The sequence below is a fragment of the Haliotis cracherodii genome, unplaced genomic scaffold, assembly GCF_022045235.1.
Source record: "Haliotis cracherodii isolate W230 unplaced genomic scaffold, xgHalCrac1.p SCAF_3, whole genome shotgun sequence".
NCBI lineage: Eukaryota > Metazoa > Mollusca > Gastropoda > Lepetellida > Haliotidae > Haliotis > Haliotis cracherodii.
In genome coordinates this window covers 55,621,033-55,643,419 of record NW_027266286.1, presented here as the reverse complement: position 1 = coordinate 55,643,419, position 22,387 = coordinate 55,621,033, and the positions used below count along the sequence as shown (strand labels likewise).

The following is a 22,387-nucleotide window of genomic DNA, read 5'->3' as shown; positions in this document are numbered from 1 at the left end:
GATCCCCGACCGCGTCATACCAAAAGACGTTAAAAGATGGTACTTGTTGTTACCCTGTCTGGCGCTCGGCATCAAGGGGCTAAAACAAGGACTGGTTGGCTCGGAGTCAGTATACTGTGTCTGAGTTGGGTATTCATGTTAAACTGCGGCAAGGTATCTCAGTGTGCTAGCACTATAAATCGGCATCAGTCCGGACTAGTAAAAGCAGCCACACACACACACGTGCATGAACGTCGCTATATAAGTGCAATAATCTTGGAAGCGACGTTAAACGCAATTTCACCTCACATCTAAATGTCATTCAGTGTCTAAACATAAAAAAATCCTCACTGTTGCCTTACCTAGGTAATTTCTGTTAAGCAAGTCTCTGCGGAATATTGCTTACTCTTGTCAACTTAAATACAACGCTCTTAGGGAAAATAGCTCATGTTGAAATTATATGAACTGTAAACAAAAAAATCCAGTGACCAATATTTGTGTAATCTGTCCATCCATGTTATCACCAGTGGACACATGGGCTTGCACAATTTTGATCTTCTCAATGTCTCTACGCCATATATGAAAGCAAACCTTAAATATAAGCAGTCATTGTGCATATTTCCTCATACTGAAAACAACACGATTTAAACTACCCAACATATTGGATCGTATAAGCATATTTCAGCAATCACGTGTCCATTTTGTTTGATCACTAACAACGCGGATTTTATTATTTTCCTCATTTAAAATTGGCTCAGCTGTTTGTCCGCGTTGGGTGTGCAATATGTACCGTAAATATCGTCTTTTGCAACATCAATAACTTCAACTTTTTTCCATTCAAGTTTTAAATCTCAGACAACTATGGTTGTCTTTTTGAGGTAAAACATACGTGAATACTTGTATCGTAAATTGCACGTTACCAAATACCAGCATGTCAATATTATTATTTACACGCACCGGCGTTGTCAACACACCCAACGACCACATGATGTCAAATAGACAAAGCCATTTAAGATGTCGTGGTGTCATTTAAGGTGTCTCACACAACGTTTGTGACCTGTTTTCATCCTTAATCAAATCATCACTCTCCCCCTGTTTGTGATGTTTATTTTTACTTTGAAAAGCAACTTTATGTGAGCTTACCCGACTCACCGAACACGATACGTTCTGTGCAACAATGAATGTATAAACACGTCAAACAGTTTGCATGCATCTGCTCGCAATAGGGCAATAGAGATGAAATGAACAATATTTACGTATTTAATAATCAACTTACATTGCTGAACAGTTAAACAAATACAATTTAATATTATCAAAGTATTGTCATGTAAAATCTTTCCTCACAATAGATTGTACACGATGAGGACAAACTAGCTTCTTGTCATAATTAGCAATACGTTAAGAACACAAAGAGATAAAGGGCTACGAACGAGTGAGTGAGTGAGTGAGTGAGTTGGGTTTCACGCCGTTCTAACGTTATTCCAGCTATATCACGGTGTTTGAGCTTAATGTGGGAAGAAAGCTCAAAGTGATGCAGATCTCAGACGTTTAACACTTCGGTGAAACCAACGAGTACGGGTATGGTGCTGATAAACCTAGAAACATAATCGGGGTGAATCGGGATTCGAACCCACAATCGTAGTTTTCTGGCGTGCCCAAGGGACGCAACTCTGCACAGCGAATTTTTACGCCTTAGACGACTGGGCCACCTGTCCCCACTAAAGGGCTACGAGATTACGTTTGTTATTGTCCTACTTCTGCGATAACAAAGAGGCCAACTTTTCCTCACAAATCCTGTATTTTATTATGAGTAGGGCATATTTATAAACAAAGAACTGCGATTGCAGAAAAGTATTAGCCACCTCGTACTACCTCAGTTCATTACAAAGGAAAATGTTAATATTCTACTCAAAGTTTGCTAAGAATCACCACTTAAAGAGGTCAACTGTGTGCATCTGTTGAAATAGCCAAAGACAATATTGCGTGAAGACATGATTAATGAACAAAAGTCCGTTGTCTTGTGCCGTCACCATCACGTCAACAATAATCAGCCGGATCACCCGTCAAAATGAGAGTAGGTGACAAAAACATAAACGTAAACAAAAACACGAAAACAAATTCATTGTCCTAAAAAACAACTCTCAGACCAGTAGCACGTGTGATCCACGCTATGCGATCACAGTCCGTGGTATCTCATGCTCCCAATATGTGTCTGGATGGTTGCCAAGGTGGGATTGTTCCACTCTTCAGAAAGAGCATTGCCGAGTTCCTGTAGAGTTGCCGGAAGGACAGGGCGTCGTTAGAGGGTGATCTGCAGTTCCACATGTGTTCGATAGGGTTGAAGGTTGAGGGTTGAGGGTTGAGGGTTGAGGGTTGAGGGTTTAGGTCTTCCGCTCAACGACCCTTGCACGATGAGGTCCTGCGTTATTGTCCATGAGGATAAAGTCCGGTCCGAGTGCACTAGCATACAGTCTCAAGTTCACAGTATGTCATCCCTGTAGCGCACACCTGTCATTGTGGCCTGCTGTAGGACATGGCTTTAGGTTCTTTCAGCTCTACTGATCCTACCCCAAATCATATTTGAACCCCTACCACAGAGGTTATGTTCGGTTACGTTGGAATCCTGATTTGTTTTGTCGACGCCATTCTCTGTGAAGTCTGGACAGTATCTCGATTCATCAGTCAAAAGTACTGGAGCCGAGTCCTGATGTGTCATTTGACACTCCAAACGTGCCAGCCTCTCATGTCAGGTCAGGGGGATGCGAATGGACGCCCTCCGTGACCGGAGACAAGCCTCACGGAGACGATTACGCACTGTCTGAGTAGAAACGAACACGCCACTTGCGTTCGCAGGTTATGTCTGAGTGTGGTGGCAGTCACGAAGTTATGACGTCTTGCTGCAATCAGGAAAAATCTGTCGACCTGCTGTATGGTAAAACGTTGTCGATAACCCGTATGTCTCTGGGTAACTGAACCAAACGTCTGGTGTCGATTCCTTGCCCTGCTGATCACACTTTGGCGCTGACGACGTTTGCAACGTGACGTGTTGACCCAGTTTCAAGCATGCCTATCTGCCAAATTCTTCGATCGCCAAACGCAGTCTTTAAAGCTGAGGGTCCAGACGTGCGTTCAGTTGTTGCAATCCTCAGTGGCGAATATTGTTGTGCTTTCTGATAATGATATGCAGAAATTCTGTCACGATACATCCAAACACAGGTTATCAAGCACCTTTTGCACATCATGCCCTTGACTGCATGTCTTTGTCCGTTCATCATGAAACTGAAACTGAAGCATTGCAGGTATTGCCAATTCTTTCAGCCTCTGTGTAAGTTCAAGTTTCTCCTGCTGTACATGTTTTACCTGTTCAAATCTGTGGATTTGTCAATTTTCACCCCATGGCCTGTATGCATCTAGCTGGTTGATGGTGGGGATGGTAAGTTATCGGGAAACTTAACACACCGTGTTGCTGTACTCTGTATACGTGTACATTGACATTAACAAAGGGTTTCATCTTGTTGTTTGTGTCGACTGGTTAACGCGACAAGGACGACGGTGCTAATGAGTGAGCTATTCCAGGAAGTGAACGCTGTAGACTGGTAACACGACAAGGACGACGGTGCTAATGAGTGAGCTATTCAAGGAAGTGAACGCTGTAGACTGGTAACGCGACAAGGACGACGATGCTAATGAGTGAGCTATTCCAGGAAGTGGACGCTGTAGACTGATAGCGCTACAAGGACGACGGCGCTAATGAGTGATCTATTCCAGGAAGTGGACGCTGTAGACTGATTACACTTCAAGGACAACGTTGCTAATGAGTGAGCTATTCCAGGACGTGGGCGCTGTAGACTGATAGCGCTACAAAGACGACGGCGCTAATGAGTGAGCTATTCCAGGAAGTGGACGCTGTAGACTGATAGCACTGCAAGGACGACGTTGCTAATGAGTGAGCTATTCCAGGACGTGGGCGCTGTAGACTGATAGCGCTTACGAGGACGACGGTGCTAATGAGTGAGCTATTCCAGGAAGTGGACACTGTAGACTGATAACACTACAAGGACGACGGTGCTAATGAGTGATCTATTCCAGGAGGTGGACGCTGTGGACTGATAACGCTACAAGGACGACGGCGCTAATGAGTGAGCTATTCCAGGAAGTGGACACTGTAGACTGATAACACTACAAGGACGACGGTGCTAATGAGTGAGCTATTCCAGGAAGTGGACGCTGTAGACTGATAACACTGCAAGGACGACGTTACTAATGAGTGATCTATTCCAGGAAGTGGACACTGTAGACTGATAACACTACAAGGACGACGGTGCTAATGATTGAGCTATTCCATGAAGTGGACCCTGTAGACTGATAACACTACAAGGACAACGGTGCTAATGAGTGAGCTATTCCAGGAAGTGGACGCTGTAGACTGATAACACTACAAGGACGACGATGCTAATGAGTGAGATATTCAAGGAAGTGGACGCTGTAGACTGATAACGCTACAAGGACGACGGCGCTGATGAGTGAGCTATTCCAGGATGTGGACGCTGTAGACTGATAACGCTACAAGGACGACGGCGCTGATGATTGAGCTATTCCAGGAAGTGGACGCTGTAGACTGATAGCACTACAAGGACGACGGCGCTGATGAGTGAACTATTCCAGGAAGTGGACGCTGTAGACTGATAACACTACAAGGACGACGGCGCTGATGAGTGAGCTATTCCAGGAAGTGGACCCTGTAGAATGAAACAACACGGGTGAGCATAAGCAATGTACATATCTGATTCGTCTTCGCTATATCGACAATAATGTTGCAATCATAATACTTTGTCTACTGACGGGTATGACTTCCAATGACTCCAAAGTCGCACACTGAATCTCAGAACTCCATTTCGGTTTGAATTTGTCCCCACGAACCTTTGCTGTCGTAAGAGGCGATACAATGGATTGGCCGGTCATGTTCCGTGGTTGATTGCGTGTCATTGTACCCCGAAGGCGTGGATCGGTGCTCATAATATCAATCACTGGTTTGTCTGACGGATTTGATTTCTACTAGGCCATTTACAGTGTAGCTGGATTAACCTGGAGTGTGTGGTTAAACATCAGCACGTGAACGAACAAATCCATCTCACTCGGAACCAACACAACCGAAGGGCGTGAATGTTGTAATATTTATATCAGTCAGTAATAGTAAAGATATATTACAGCGGCCTGGGCCAAAACGGTGGTTGATATCACGAACAAGAATCCGGGCCGTGGGTACAATGATACGCATACACGTCACATTTTGTAACCATCCGATCCTCATTTAAGTCGCCGCTCTTACCAAGCATGAAGTTAATCTATTGACGACAGACTATGAGAAGCTATGGGACTACATGAAGACGTAGTGTTGAAGTACACAAAAACAAATTGTGTTCTTAAATAAACAATACATGTATATCACTTGATATGAACTGCTGCAGTACATTTTGAAAGTTTGCATTGTGGAACTGCATTGCAAAACATCGCCTAATTTTAAAAGGTCATTGTTTAAACTTGTACATATCAGATAATCATATTTCCCAAATTGCGAATACCGAAAATTGGTGTTTTACGTTGCAATCAACAATGGATTATTATGTCAATGTTATAACTCAACGTTACCCGTGTGATCTCTGGACTGCCGGGGTCAGAGTTTGTTTGTTTGGTGTTTAACGCCACACTCGGCAATATTCTAGCATCAATGACGGTGGTCCCGTGAAGATCCGGGGTAGAACAGGTCTTCTGCAACCCATGCTTGCCGTAAAGGCGACTTTGCTTGTCGTAAGAGGCGCCTAGCGGGATCGGGTGGTCAGGACCGCTGACTTGGTTCATACATGTCATTGAATCCCAATTGCGTGGATCAATGCTCATGATATCAATCACATGATTGTATTGTCCAGACTCGATTATTTACAGACCGTTGTTGGTTGGTTGTTTTTAGCGCCGCAATCAGCATTATTCCAGCTATATGACGGCGGTCCTCAAATAATCGAGTACAAGGTATACTAGCAATAGAATAATCACCAGGGACCCCTCCTCAAAGTGATCACAGCTCTGCATCTGTGTAGTCCCCCTCCTTTCCGTAGTCGAAGCTACTTCATCAACTTTGAGGTTTGTTTGTTTGAGGTTTGTTTAACGCCTCACTCAGCAATATTCCAGCTATATGACGGCGGGCTGTAAATAATCGAGTCTGGACCAGACAATCCAGTGATCGAGCATCGATCCACGCCAAGTCAGCGAGCCTGCCCACCCGATCACGTTACTCGCCTCTTACGACAAGCATAGTCACCAAGCATGGGTTGCTGAAGACCTATTCTACCCCGGATCTTCACGGGATCTGGGCCAGAGCCGATTATTTACAGGCTGCTTTAAAACAATTGGAATATTGCTGAGTGCAGCGTTAACAAACAAACAAACAAGAATGTAAATCATCACAGTGATGAATATACCAACCATTAGCGGCGATATCTCCATCCACCTCACTAATCAGCTTCCGCACTCGCTCAGCTTCTGCGGAAGACTTATCAGCTATTTTCTGATAGATGGACTTCAGCTGGTTCAGGGTATTCTTCAAGTCGTCCAGTCCCATGCTGAGCAGGCTGTCGGCGATCTCCTTGTACCTGTCTTGCGTGAATGTCTTGATGCTGTCTCCAGCGGAAGTGAGGAAGTTATGAATGTCATGGATGATGCTTCGCTTGACCACCTTAGAATCAGAGCGACCACGAATTACCTCATTCTTTCTTCCGGCAACGCTGGCAGTCAGATACGACAACGTGGTCAGAAGAACAAAATAACACTGGATACGCATGCTTCCGTTTCTGAAAGAGTGAGTGATTGAGTGAATGAGTATGATTTTACGCCGCTTTTAGCAATATTTCAGCAATATCACGGCGGGAGACACCAGAAATGGACTTCACACATTGTACCTATGTCGGGAATCGAAGCCGGGTCGTCGGCGTGACGAGCGAACGCTTTAACCTCCAGGCTACCCGACCGCACTCTGAATGAGTAGCTTTTCGTCAGTAAGTGACGTACCATTTCATTTTCTTTGGCGGACCTGGGATTTTGTAATTGATATTTCTTTAGCTACAGCTGCAGGACCAGATATGTTTTATTTAAAATATGAGCCTGAATACCTTTAAAAGAAAAGAACCTGGCAGAAATGTATTTTTCGTATGGCAGAGACCGTCTATTTTTCAACAGCCTGAAGCATAAATATTTTTTTTCAAGCACTCTCCGGGACAATTTATTTTTTGGGGATAAAATCCTAGTTGGAGAATTGCTGGGAAGAAATATATAAGTGTCTCTCATGCGCATCGCTTTTGTTTTCAATATATGAAAAATATAAGTTCTACTGCCCTCCTTGATTTTGAAAGAAAGGTCCTTGAGAAACACCGCTACATTTTCTTATGCAGCCTAATAATTTGGATAAGTCAGAACGAAACCTAATTACCTTAAGAACCCCGTTAATGGTGCGTGATGTGTATATACTCTTCAAAAAAAGAAACGCAAAACGGATATTATTGGCCATAAAAGCAAAATTAGCTGACCAAGAGCTGCAAAATGAAGGGGTTTAATGTGTCATAGTGTCAGTGACAAATTTCCCGGATCAAAATTATCACAACAAGGACATGCAAACCATTAGTCGGGAAACACGTACGATTCGGAAAAACGCACCCAGTGTATTAACAAAAGGTCCATGGAGTTGCACGTGCAGCAGCAATATGTACGGTATTAAAGTGCATGTGCGTCAGTCATCTGCGTCAGTCGAACAGTGACAGTTCAACAACATGCCAAGATTAACAGAAGTGCAAAGAAACAACGTCATTTGCCGCTGGCAAGCAGGGGAATCCCGATCAGCTGTAGCCAGGGTTTTCAATGTAGCACCCAGAACCATCACAAGGCTATGGGGTCGGTTCCAACAGCATGGGTCAACATGTGATCGACCAAGGTCGGGACGACCAAGAGTAACCCCCCTCGCCCAACATCGCTACATCCGACTGCACCACCAACGTGAAAGGACGACCACAGCCACCTCAACCACATCCCAAATATCCGGACTTAACAGAATCTCCGACCAGACCGTTCGAAACCGTTTAAGAGCAGCAGGCCTACGAGCAAGACGCCCTGTTCGACGCGTCATATTGAGTCGACAACATCGTCAACAACGACTGCATTGCTGTCGTCAACACAGGGTATGGCCTCAACTGCGATGGAGAGATGTCTGGTTCAGCGACGAATCAAGATTTCTCCTCTGTCGAGGGGATTGAAGAGCACGGGTCTACAGACGTAGGGGAGAACGTTACGTCGGAAACTGTGTACAGGAAGTGGACAGGTTTGGTGGGGGTAGCGTTATGATGTGGGCGCCTATCTCTCATCATGGCAGGACAGGTTTGGTCCATATCCAGAGCAATCTTACGGCTCTGGATATCAACGAAACTCTCCTACCACACGTCCTCCCAATTGCAGCCAACGGCAACGGTGTTTTCCAGCAGGACAACGCTCGACCTCATACAACCTGATAGTGCATCTGTGGGACGAATACAACCACAACCCCAGACGTTGTAGCAGTTGACTTTTGCGTTGCAAGCCGAGTGGGCAACCCTTCCCCAGGATAAGATTCGTATACTCGTCTCTTCCATGGGCAAGAGATCTCAGTCCGCTATCGATTCCAACGGGGGACATACGCCTTATTGATGGTAGCTGACCTTCACCTGGGACTTTTCCTATGTACCGGTAATTGAGATGACTACAATCACCAAGTGTTCTCTCCACAACATTTTGTCTCAATACCTTGTACGGATCCTGGTACAAATGTATTTTCCTACCTCGCACAAATCTGGCTTTGCGTTTCTAATTTTGAAGAGAATATATAACACGTTGCTGATATGATGAACCACCATCGTGTAAAACTGTGAAATCTTTAAGTGTAAGTTATCGTTACGATAATATCACGGTACTGAAGCTCACCTGAACCATACACTACTCTACCGTCAACAGACAATGATGTCAACAGAGACACTTTAAACATTAGATTTTTCAGCAAACATTTTCAAATATTTTCTGCATAGATATTGTAGAGATTGAAACAATTGAAATTAAAAAATTAAGTATTATACTTAATCAATGGTCAAAAAACTTTTCACAATGACCGTAACCTTTAACCCTGACCTTTAACTGTCCGACATATGAAGTACTTGTTTAGATACAAGCTTCTAGCTACGTTACTGTCTTAATGTTAATGTCAAGGATTTTTAACGTGTTCAAATAATATTGACCATGTCTATATCCTCGTACTAGAGGGGGGCGGTCGGGTAGCCTAGTGGTTAAAGCGTTCGCTCGTCACGCCGAAGACCCGGGTTCGATTCCCGACATGGGTACAATGTGTGAAGCCCATTTCTGGTGTCCTCCGCCGTGATATTGCTGGAATATTGCTAAAAGCGGCGTTAAACCAAACTCACCCACTCGTACTAGAAGAGTGAGATATTAAATTTGGTGAAAAAAACATTGTTATCTTTCAGAGCTGAAACCACACACTTTCATGAGTGTCTTTTAAACCTATTCATGACGTGTGATCGCAAACTACTTATTGGCATTGTCCTTCCCACTGCTCTCTTTAAAGAAGTTTTTACATTTTGGAATTCTTAAATTTCCTTTTATATTTTTAAAAGAAAAAGTGTACTACATATTCAGATAACTTTATATCAAATCAACCTTATTATGGCCACAAACATCTAAACCGGATCGTAGTTGATTAGGTGTAACAGGTTCTAAGAAAAGGGCACACTGTTGCGACATCCGCTAAGGCATCCGAGTTTAATGTTGGCCATGATGCCTTGACGAAAGGTGTCATTTCATTCACACAAGGGGCGGTGGTTAAAGCGTTCGCTCGTCCCGCCGAAGACCCGGGTTCGATTCCCACACGGGTACAATGTGTTTTTGTTGTTGTTGTTTTGTTTGTTTGTTGTTTTTTTTGGGGGGGGGGGGGGGGGGGGGGGGGGGGGGGGGGGGATATAACACACGTCGATAAAAAAGTTGAAAACTCCAAGGCTTGTTATTTTTAAAGCCTCGGAGGTTTAAACATTTTTAGACGAGTGTTGACACGAGGGTGAGGTTCTCTTTATCATCCAAAATCATTCTTCAATTTTTGCACTTTGTAAACAGTAAAAAACAGTTTTTAGTGTAAAATGCACAGCTAACCAGCTCCAGTGGCAGAGATATTAGTGGTGTCATTTGATTGTGATGTCATCGTTGATGTCATAGTTGACAATGGCCTGCACGCAATTTCTCTTGTGAAGCGATAGCTCCAGTTTTGGAAGATGATATATTCAATATATTGTCGGAATTTGACCTTTCTTTTTATACCAAACAACAACGAAAAATCCCTTACAAAATCACCGGATTTATGAAACTTTAATGTAATGATTTGGAGAAACAGGAATGCCACGTGTCAGAGTAGCCTAAAGGGCATTTTAAGGGCTTTCAAGGGCATAACATAACACCGTTGTAAGAATAACAAGGAATTGGTAATACATGTACTATTCAATAAGCTCTTTTCCTCTTGAACACATTAAGCCTCCTTACAATGTTACCTGGGAGAGAGTTTCTGGGATGAAAGCCTTATTCAATCTGCGACCGTCTCCGTGGTCTAGTGGATAGAGCGGAAGGTCGGGTGTTCAATCCCTGGCCGACCAAAAGACGTTAAAAGATGGTACTTGTTACCCTGTCTGACTCTCGGCATTAAGGGGCTAAAACAAGGACTACGGCCCGGAGTCAGTATACTGTGTGGGAATGGGCTATCCATGCTGAACTGCGGCATGGTATCTTAGTGGGCTAGCACTTTGAAATCGGCATCACACGCCGTCTCTCTGCATACACACATGCATGCAATACTGAACGCGACGTTAAGCCCCATTTCACCTCACATTCAATCTAGTTCTTATCAAACTTTGCACATAATACTATCAGGCTTTTATTGACTGCAGAGTTTTCATTGTGAATCAGATCGGAATGTATAACGTGCTACCTTGGTTACCTTTATCACCCGCAAGCTACGGCGTTCATACAGTTTGACCCTCACTCTATGAAGGTTCTTACTCCAGTGAAGTCACTCAAAGTCAGTTCTTAAATGACGTCACGGAACATGGCTGCACATGTTATGAACATGGTGTTCAATGCAAGACCTACACAATAAACATGCATACCCGCATACAGAACAGTGTCCAAGTCACATTCACTTTAACTTGCTAGACATTCAGGGAGTTACAAACTATACTTGTAAATATATTATTTACAGACCGCCGTCACGTGGCTGGAAAATTGCTAATGTAGCCTTAGACAACAAACAATCTCCATGGCAACAGCATCTACCCAATGAATGTAATGTGTAGCACGGGCGAGCGGATTGGTGAGTGAGTGTTCATGGATTGTTTATACGAGACTGATTATTTAACTCTTAAAGGGCGACCCGAACATTTTAATTTCGTATATAATGTCATAACATGAAGCATGTCCATCAGATTGTTGTTGCAAAACCTGAGGCTACATGATGTTTTTTCATTCCCTAACTGTAGAAAGAAATTGTCTCAACTAACGGTAAAACTACATCTGAAACGATCAGAGAAAATATGGCTTATTACAAGGTCGATAGCAATTTGACCCACAAAGCTACAAAATAGCTGTGATAAATATTGACCTTCTAAATCTTTTAAAATAAACAATTATATAATTTACAAAACATCATGGAGTTACTTCCCCTGTGTTGACAAGGATAGCCAAAATTGTATTTTAATTTTCTTTTATTTATCCATTTTTATTCACAAGCCCCTGTTACGGTGTGGATATCTATGCCCAGGGAAAACATGAACCTCCATTACCTGAATATTTTATGCAAAATAATTTCAAACTATGATCTTGTGGTGTTTTATGAAATTTAAAGGACAAGGCCATATACATCGCATCCACACACCATTCACACAGAAGAATGTATACAATTTTGTACCAGGATAAGTACATAAGAATTACATCGATGGTTCTCAAAAAGACAATGATACAGTATCCATTGTGAATAAAACTTGCTCTGAGTACACGCAAATGGGATACGATGACATTCATCAACCAAGTCAGCGAGCCTGACCACCCGATCCAGTTAGTCGCCTCTTGCGACAAGCATGGTGGCCTTTTACGGAAATCATGGGTTGCTGAAGACCTATTTCCTCCCGTATCTTCACGGGTCGAATGGAGGAGTGTAACCCTCTTGTGGTTATGCAGATATGTCATAGTATAATATCTAGAAACACAAAGTTGTTGTTAAATTAACAATGGGTACCGAATTGAAAATAGTTTACTCGAGTTTGGGTCACAAGGACGTCAAGAGGCAGTCTGACTGTGACACAGTTCTTTTACTATAAAAGTAATGGCTGAGAAAGTGTGTAGCTGATAACTTGGGCAGGTACAAATGAAACATGATAATTTCATGGAGAGACAGCACACAAACACGCAATCAGAAAGTTGATACCTTAATGAATAGATTATCAGATACGTATTGAACTAACTAAATACAGAAATGGATAACACCTACCAACAACACTTGTTGACACGATATGTTGAACGTGTCTTCCCGAAGTAACGTGGTACAGGAATAGACCGTGAATAGGCGAATAGAAAATGACCAACAATACAGCAGTCTAGCTATAGGCGTTTAGCTATAGAGTTGCGTTGTGCTCACACAGTGACGGGTTGGGCTCGCCGGCTGTTGCAACATGACAGGGCGGTATTGTGACTGAGGGTGGGCAAAACCTCAGGTTGGGACTGACTTGATTTTACCCAGGACTAACAGTACACACATACTGAATGTAATGTTGACTTTTCCTGGTTTACTGATCCGTAACATAACATGATCAAAATATGTATAGACCTGTATTCATATTGTGGCAGTGCCTTACTTGCCATACGTATAGTGATGCCAGATTTTAGGTTTAAAGACTTGAGGCCCCAAATTCCGTTCTGTAGGTCGAATAAGATACAACTTCAAAATAGTTTTTCATTTCCCCTGTTGGTAGGGGGAAAAAGTGAAAGCGAGAGATACCGGGGAAAAAAACACGTTTAGAGTTACCTCCCTTCCATTATAGACGCGGATCCGTCGCAATTCGTCACCATATTAGTTGCCGAAGGGCTTTTGATATGTTCCCCGAGTCCGGAGGTCGAATGGAACATAAACTGACAGAGAGGATACATAAACCTATGTCACCCGAGGGACCGATGGACAACGAATGTATCTGACCGCCCACCTAATTACATTTCTGGGACCGCCTCCGTGGACGCGCCTCCGTATACGTTATAAGGCCTGTGGACCGCCTCCGTGGTCTAGTGGTAGAGCGTCCGCCCGGAGAGCGGAAGGTTCGGGGTTCGATCCCCGGCCGCGTCATACCAAAAGACGTCAAAAGATGGTACTTGTTGTTACCCTGTCTGGCGCTCGGCATAAAGGGGCTAAAACATGGACTGGTCGGCTCGGAGTCAGTATTCTGTGTCTGAGTGGGGTATTCATGTTTAACTGCGGCGTGATATATCAGTGAGCTAGCACTATAAATCGGCATTATTCCGGACTAGTACAGACAGCCACACACACACACACACGTGCATGCACGTCGCTATATAAGTGCAATAATCTTGGACGCGACGTTAAGCCCAATATCACCTCACATTCCTGGTAGGTACAATGCTTGCATGCTTTGGTCCGTGTCACCCTAGATGTATTTCATTTGTAAATATCCGGAGAATAACGACTGAAATAATTAATTCGAGATACAAAATTGCGGTTGGTATGTTGCAAATGTAATGCCAACAGTTCGGCAATTCGAGCGGGGTAAGAAATACACCTTACATGTTAGCGGTATTAATGAAAATTGTACACTGGGCCTCAGCCAATCAGAATCGACATTCGAGTGTCACGTAAAATAAAACTACACGTGCAACTTCCCTCGAGAAGTGTTGTAGACAAGAAAAAAGGTCAGGTGATTCAAAATTTTACTGTTTATTATCAGAAGTTAGAAAATACAATTATTTAAAACGGGAATGGTCTTTAATGTGGCACTCTTTCTACAAAACCAGGGCAGCACTCGACTGACTACGGAAAGGGGCGGGGGGGGGGGGGGGGGGGGGACTACACAGATGCAGTGCTGTCATCACTTTGGGGAAGGGCTAAGGTGATTACTCTATTGCTAGTATATCTAGTACGTATATTTACAAATGTACATACTACATCACCATGTTGATGAAGTAGCTTTCGCATCATCTATTTCTTACAAAAACTCTGATTATCTTAAAGCTTGTATCACATTGTATGGAATGAACAGATCACGAATACTGAGAACATTAGGAGACAGGTCGATGCGGGGGAGAATTTGAGAAAAATGATTTTAACGCCGACTTAATATTTCATTTATGTAGTGGAGGGTCCGCCCCATGTGGAGAGCCGCCCAAAGTAACGAAGGTCGTTGACGTGTACTACTTTGGAGAGAACCTTAAACACGGACACGGTGACGGCAAGTCAGGAAACAATCGACGCCAACCCTGCGGATCCTTGCAACCAAGGGACGCAACTCTGTATAATGAGTTGCGGCACCTCAGACGACTCGTCCTTCTCACAGGGTTAAGAAGACAGCCAGGATTGTAGACAGGATGGATGCCATCAGGGAACTCTGGTAGACTCTGGTTGACCCTGAAATGAGACAATACATTCAAAAAACGTGAGGGAAAATGAATGAGTAGGTTAGTGAGTGAGGTTTACGTCACGTCTTCAATATCACGGCAGGGGAACAAAGAGAGGGTTTCAAATGGAACTTGAACATGCTACTCGAACGCGTTAACCACAAGGTGGGGTGGGGGGGGGGGGGGGTGGGGGTGGGTGGGTGGGTATGAGATATGAAACTGTGATACATGTGCCTGATGATTTGCAGAAGTAGCATTAGAAGAAGCGCCATTAAAATATATTCTAAAACGCATGTTTTTACATGAAAGCGTGACAAAGCAGCGCGCGCGAAGACGACATGCGAAGTATCCCCATTTGGCTCACTTCAAACAAAGATTTTCACCAGCAATAGAGGAAGTCGATAGTTTTTAGATCCATGCTTGCCGTAAAAGGCGACTCTGCCTGTTGTAAATGTCGACTAACGGGATGGGGTGGTCAAGCTCGCTGACTTGGTTGATGCATGTCATCGATCCCAATCGTGTGGATCGATGCTCATGATATCAATCACTGGATTGTCTGGTCCAGACTCGATTATTTACAGACCGTCGTCATCGAGTGTGGCGTTAAACAACCAACCAACCAACAATGGGTTGCTGAATACCAGTTCTTACCAGGTCCCAAAATCACAGGATCCTTGGACACAAAAGGGAGCGAAATGCTGCGCCTTAGACGAAAAGGCTTCTGTGCCCCAGGTCAAGGGAACATAAACCCTAGCTCTCGTAAGACATCCTAGGAAACCTCGAAACCAAATATTGATCTTTAATCCCAGTGTCATGGAACAAAGGGCGTGGTATTAATAGTTAGTAGTCTCTGTAATTAATATACTGTCTTCTTCTGTATAGTCCGGAGTCAATATCCATTCTGTATCATGGCAACTTGTACACAATGGAACTTAAGTCAGGTAAAGCAGGCGTGGCATTAACAACGACCAACACCGATCTGGCACTATGAGACACAATCAGCTTCGTTACTTTGAGTAAACCACTCGACCCTCACTGTTATCGACCTTTATCATGGGGATTTTATAATTTCCATTATTATTCCGGCATCCCGACTAGGTCAGTGATTAACCCGACGCCTATCTCTTCAAATCCAATGTTATCCAATGATAAGTTCTCAACGATTTCATTCATTCATTCAACTACATAATACCCACAGTAGGTCGGAAAGGAGTTAGGCTAGGGGAGGCAACTCCACGCGTTATCAGATATTTGGGCAAACGGAGAAGTGTTTTTCCAGGGGGTGCTGGGAAAGTAAAGTGGAGGTGATATTGTATGTCCAACAGATGATGCTCTCCGTGGGAATTACGAGTGGGGAAAAAGTCCCCAGCAACCTATGCAGGTCGCCAGAGCAGACCTAATGGCCAGGCTCAGTTGATTGCGTGTCATTGTACCCCGACGGCGTGGAGCCTTCTCACCAGAAAACGATCACTGGATTGTCTGGTCCAGACTCGATTATTTACAGACCGCCGTCAAAAAGCAGGAATACTGCTGGGTGAGGCGTTAAGCAACAAACAAATAGCATAAAACATAATGCACAATATAGCTACGACACGCAGTGTCCAACCTACCATTTGCAGCCATATCCTTGGTCAGTTCATCCATGGTCATTTTCATCCTCTTGGCAGTGGCCGAGGACTTGTCCTCCAACGTGGCATAGTACCCCCTTATCTTGTCCAGGGCCTTCTGCATGTCCTCTTTGTCCAGAGACGGGAGCGACTGGATGAATTTCTCATATGCGTCCTGGCTGAAGCTTTGGATGCTATCGATAACATTGCTGAAAGTGTCTCCTGCTGATCTAAAGGCATTGCGGATATCATCCAGGATGTCCCTCTTCACCAAGCGTCGTTCTGATTGCTCCACGAGCTCCTCAAACGTTGGTGTTTCTTTGCTGGACCCAATGACAACCAGACATGAAAAGGCTAGGAATGCGAATGCGCATTTAAGTTCCATTGTTTAGTCTGAAAAGAAACAAAAGGTAATGGAACGTTATTTTGTATTCAATGAAAATGCCACCTGAATAAAGTTTCGGGCACAATGGAAAAAAGAACGTCAATGCAAGCACATATGCTGTAATTTTGTTTATTTGTTGTTTAACGCCGCCAGACAATCCAGTGGCTGACATCATGAGCATCGATCCACGCAATTGGGATACGATGACATGCTTCAACCAAGTCAGCGAGCCTGACCGCCCGGTCCCGTTAGTCGCCTCTAACGACAAGCATTGTCGCCTTTTACGGCAAGCACTATAAAGTATATTTCCCTGCTACGACTCACCACATACACATGGGTTTTGTGTAAAAAGGCTTCGCTTAGAAGAGGTATCAATAGAAGAAAGGATACCTCTTTTCAACCAATCAAAATCAAGTATTCATTAATGTCATGGTAGAATAAATGATAGTAGGTATGCCTGAATTAGATATGCTGTACGGTCGGAGGAAAACGTCTTTAAAACCTGAGTGTGTGATCGTGAGATGTTTCCAGAATGTTTATAGACAGAAATCATGAATCCAAACATAATTCCCAGAGCAAATTTACTATTGCACCTACACTGTTGCAGCCCTGTATTAACCATCACAAATTCTACACTCCGGATCAAGTTCGAGTAAAAACCGAACGCAGGTTCTTAAAGGCGAGGTATTTTCTGATTACTTAGGTAAACAACAGATATTTGCGACTTGGGAAAACGCTGGATAATTACATTATTTTTACGTCAAGCATAGACACAAAAAAACGGTCTGTCCATCGATTGTTTTAATAATAACTTAATAATCACCATCATTTTCTAAACAGAATTTGCATGGCGATGTCGTAAAAATGTAGCGACTTGGTCACATTGAGATGCAAATATCTACTGTCAACAAACAGACGATGAATGAAGCCTTCCATATTTCCCCGGAAATGTCCGTAGAGTTGTTTTGTTAATAAGCTGCAATGATCTCTTACATCTGTGTTATATATTCGTTCTAAAACATGCATGCACCACTGTTACACTCAACAATACAATTCCGTCCACAAGCATGACATCATTATCGATTAAAGGAAGGTCTTTGTGTGTGTCTTGTCAATTGAACATTACATCACAGATATCTTGTAACCTTGACAACGGTCTTTAAACAAACTGCACAGTCAGTTTCTTCACTCACCTTTATGCACACTGTAGTATTCTAGATAAGCACCTCTACTACGCATAAGCAAGGCCACTACTAATAATCATCTCTGTGTCACCACACCTTTTCCCTGCATCACATCGTCCTCGCAAATCATGTTGTGTTTTGGCCATACCGCCAAGCACGAAGTCGAAAACGGGTTTTGTGTTTTTAAGCTTGTGAGTGAGTGGTGGTTATGCTTTTACGTCGCTATTAGCAATATTCCATCCATATCACGGCAGGGGACCTTAGAAATGGGCTTCACACACTGTACCCATGTGGGGAATCTAACTCGGGTTTTCGGCGTGACGAGCCAACACTCGAACCACTAGGCTACCCCACCGACCCTTATAGAAGCTGGACGTTTGCCGTTTTGGGGTACACAATCAGATCAGTTAAGATTGATTACAGCGTCTTTAAGAACATGGTTAGACCTGGAACCAATACACCAGTGGTTGAAAGCGCGAACATCGATTCCTGGTGTCGGGATTCGATGACACACTGAATCAGTCAGTAGAGTGACTGTTCACAGTGAGTGAGTGAGTTGAGTTTGAACAATATTTCAGTTATATCACAGATTGTTAGCTTGATGAGTGAGTGAGTGAGCATGGTTTTGCGCCGCTTTTAGCAATATTCCAGCAATATCTCGGCGGGGGACACCAGAAACGGGCTTCACACATTGTACCCATGTCGGGAATCGAACCCAGGTCTTCGGCGTGACGAACGAACGCTTTAACCACTAGGCTACCCGACCGCCCCGTTAACTTGATGAAGCCAAAAGGACGCATGCCCTGGTCGTGTTACACGTTGGTGAAGCACGGGACTACGGGATTGGTGCTAACAAACCAAGGATAATAGTCAGAGAGAATCAGGGATTCAAACCCACCATCATCGGATCTGGCGTGACTAAATGAAATGTTTCAAACAAAGTGTCAGCTCTTGGTCGGAGCTGCTATAGTGATTGAGTGAATGTTATTATACGCTACAGCCAACAATATTCCAGTTATAACTCTTCGGTCAGTTAATAGTCTGGACTAGACAAATCACTAGTTGGTAGCGATTGACCAACGGGCTCGATGTCACACAATCACGTTAATTCCCGATAGTCAAGGGGTGGTGCAGTTGTTATTCAGGGTGTTCTTTTAGACTTAAATATGGGACTCATTTCACATTTATTTGCGGCGAATACGAGACCTGTGAAAATCCGAGGTAGAACAGGTCTTCAGCAAGCCATGCTTGTCGTAAGAGGCGACTATGCCTGTCGAAAGAGGCGACTATGCCTGTCGTAAGATGCGACTAACGGGATCGGGTGGTCAGGCTCGCTGTCCTGGTTGACGCATGTCATCGTATCCCAGTTGCGTAGATCGATGCTCATGATATCAATCACTGGATTCCCTGGTCCAGACTCGATTATTTACCGACCGCCGTCATATAGCTGGAATGTTGCTGAGTGCGGCGTTAAACAACAAACAAACAAACAAACAAACAAACAACAAATACAAGGGTGAACCTGGATACGTCAAGTCGCTCGCTAAAACGCAACCAGATAATTATGTTGAGGTTACCTCACCTGACACAAATCAATCAATGTGATCAATCTCTGCAGCGACATGGGCGTCTATGGTATGAAAAGGGAAGTGTGGTAACACAGGTGTGTGTCCATCCACGGGGAAATGTGAAACATGTCAACATTCATTAATATATAATTTCTTGCTCGTAGGAATCCCCTCCTGATCACTGTGACGAGAAAAAATGTATCTGTGAGCGCATTAGTTACCCTATGTATGTACCTAAATGGCTCACATTATCAAAACCTTGATAGAAAAAAACAATAATGTCACAGCATACGTATTATACGCAATAATAATATGGGATATTGTGTGCCGACAGAAAGTATCATTTTATTTTTTCGACTTTGACTTGCATGATTTTTGGTGTATGTTTTTTAAGGCAAATGTTGACATGCATTCGCAACTCCCCATACGCGTGAGTGCGCAAGTAAACATGTCATGAATGACACATACAGACATTCAAATCGATATTCTGCAGTGCACAAAAAATATCGAGTATATTAAACAATGTTGATTGTCGAGTAGTTGGTTTGGTTTCCACTGCAATGAGGAAAAGTGGAAAAAATAGGTTCTCATCTTTTATTGTTAATGTGTGACTGTTTTATCCGGCACGACCAGGATGTTCTCTTTATCAGGAATGGCTAATCCGTCGGGATTCCGGGTAAGAACACCCCCCCACAAGGTTTCGCCCACAAACAATATTTTTGGCCTATTGGGTACGCTAGGCGGGCCTTACTGATATTGCTTTGACCGTTCTTTAGCGATGTCATAGCCTGATTATATCTTTTTGGCATGTATCAATGAGCATTTGTTCACCGATACGAGGCGAGGCGTGGTAATCTGTTAAGCAAACATTTACTTCAACGTGTCAACATGCCATAGCTGAAACAGGGTATAGGTTTGACTGCTAGCATGTATACTATTCAAGCTTCAGCATCTTCCCGTTGCAAGAGATTTAACTGACTATTAAGTCCACTTTCCCCGGGCAAGAGAGTTAACTGAGTTTACAAAGTCCAGTTTCGACCCTTGCCGAACTAGGCTGGTATTATGGAGTTACATTTTGGCTGGACTAACGAGTCTATGCATAGTCCAATCAAAATCGCGCACCGAAATCCAACTCCGGTTCGATTGCAGGATTTGCAAAACATGTGCACCGCCAACTCGTTGTCAACAGATATTTTCCAAATCTTTTCATGTTTTTAATCAAGGTGATTTTATGCATACGCGATGTAAGACCCGTTTTATCACAATATAGATCTTGATTATCGATCAGATCGTCCTGACTGGGCACCACCATTTTGTGTGAAGCAAACGCAAGTGATACGAGAGGTTGAATCTGATTGGTCCATAGGAGGGGCTTAGAAGGGACATAACTGGTAATAGCCACTTGTGGTGCTACGATCGAGCCCAGTAATGGGAAAAGGAGCTTCACAGGAGTGAGTATGGTCTTCCACGTTTAAAGAACTATACTCACCAAAAAAAGAAAAGAAGCAAAAGTAGTAAAATCATATATATCTGACAGAGTGTTGTCGACATCCATACACAATTAATACCAAATATAAAATGGTCATTTCTTCATGGACTGGGATTGATTTGTATGAAACAAAAAAGGTCCAGCAGAAGTTTGGTGATAGGATTGCAAACACACAGCCACGTGAGAGCCTGGCGCCGAAACACGCCAACAGGACATCACGTTCAGCATCATTTGTTGAGCTATAAAAACGTTATCACAATCTTACAGCAAGTGAACAGCAGAAAAATGCCACGACCGACGGAAGCCCAACGCGACAACGCTTTCGGCAGATTGCAAACAGGAGAATCATCTTCCAGCAGTAGCCAGGTTTTACCAAGATTGTGGAACCGTTATTAAACACACAGGACAACACGTGACTTTCCAAGTTCCGGTCGACCATGTATCACTACAAGACACAGGACAGATTCATACGGCTACGTCACCAACGTAAAGGAACCCCCACGGCCACCTCTACAACTACGGCAATACAGGATTGTGTTGGATATCAGTCGTGACAGTGAGTAACCGTTTACGTGCTGAAGGTATTCGCGCCAGATGACCAGTTCGAGGCTGCGACGTCAATGGTGTCAAGGTCACAAATTATGGCCACATTTGCGATGGAGAATGCGAATCACGTTTTAGGCTGCACCTTCGGTCACACGTCCTTCCCATTATGAAAAAAGCGGAAAAAACATTTTCCCACTAGACGACGTCCGGCCTCACACGGCAAGACTGACAACATCCTTTTTCAGGAAACACAACATGGCCCTCGAGCATTTATGGGACGCAGTGGATCAACGAGTGCGAGCAAATCAGCATATCCACAGAACCTGCAGGCATTCGGGATCTGATTGCTTCCATGGGATGATATCAGTCAGTTGTGGACTCTAATGGTGGCCATACAAGATATTGAGAACAGATGACCTTCACCTTTGAAATCTGTTCCATGTGTGCCATATGGAGCCTGGGTCAATGTCAATGATGTGTGCCAATTTTGACCAATCGATTACCATCTGTTGATTATTTATATGATATATAAAATCTACTTCTAAAATCACGTTTGTGTTTCTATTTTTTCAGAGTATAGTTTATGCGTTGTTAAACGCCGCATGACCAATGCAATAATCCAGCTCCATGACGGTGGCCTCCGAATAGATGTATCCCGGACAAGTGATTGATATTACGAGCAACGATGTCTCCCTTCTGGGGAAGATGACATGCAATCAACCAAGGCCATCGGGCTTTACCATCCGATCCACGAAGTCGAATGGCACGATAAGCATAGGGTGCCGGGGAAAGACCTTCTAACCTGGAATTACCCACGACTCCAGCATTATCAATTTTGTACAAGACCGCCTTCGTGGTCTAGTGGTAGAGCGTCCGCCCGGAGAGCGGAAGGT

The 22,387-nt window shown here is 43.7% G+C and overlaps 2 protein-coding genes across 2 annotated transcripts; both read right to left on the bottom strand.

Moving 5' to 3' along the window:
* Positions 1–4,362: 4,362 nt before the first annotated feature.
* LOC139474757 (uncharacterized) lies at positions 4,363–13,924 on the bottom strand. Its single transcript, XM_071257874.1, has 3 exons — positions 12,587–13,924; positions 6,460–6,824; positions 4,363–4,718 (listed from the first exon to the last, which is right to left on the bottom strand). Exons 2-3 carry the CDS (start codon positions 6,812–6,814, stop codon positions 4,636–4,638), a joined length of 438 nt encoding a protein of 145 aa, XP_071113975.1. The 5' UTR covers positions 6,815–6,824; positions 12,587–13,924; the 3' UTR covers positions 4,363–4,635.
* Positions 13,925–14,022: 98 nt separating this feature from the next.
* On the bottom strand, positions 14,023–18,003 carry LOC139474756 (uncharacterized). The gene is made up of 3 exons (XM_071257873.1): positions 17,901–18,003; positions 16,326–16,715; positions 14,023–14,725 (listed from the first exon to the last, which is right to left on the bottom strand). Exons 2-3 carry the CDS (start codon positions 16,705–16,707, stop codon positions 14,649–14,651), a joined length of 459 nt encoding a protein of 152 aa, XP_071113974.1. The 5' UTR covers positions 16,708–16,715; positions 17,901–18,003; the 3' UTR covers positions 14,023–14,648.
* Positions 18,004–22,387: the final 4,384 nt, after the last annotated feature.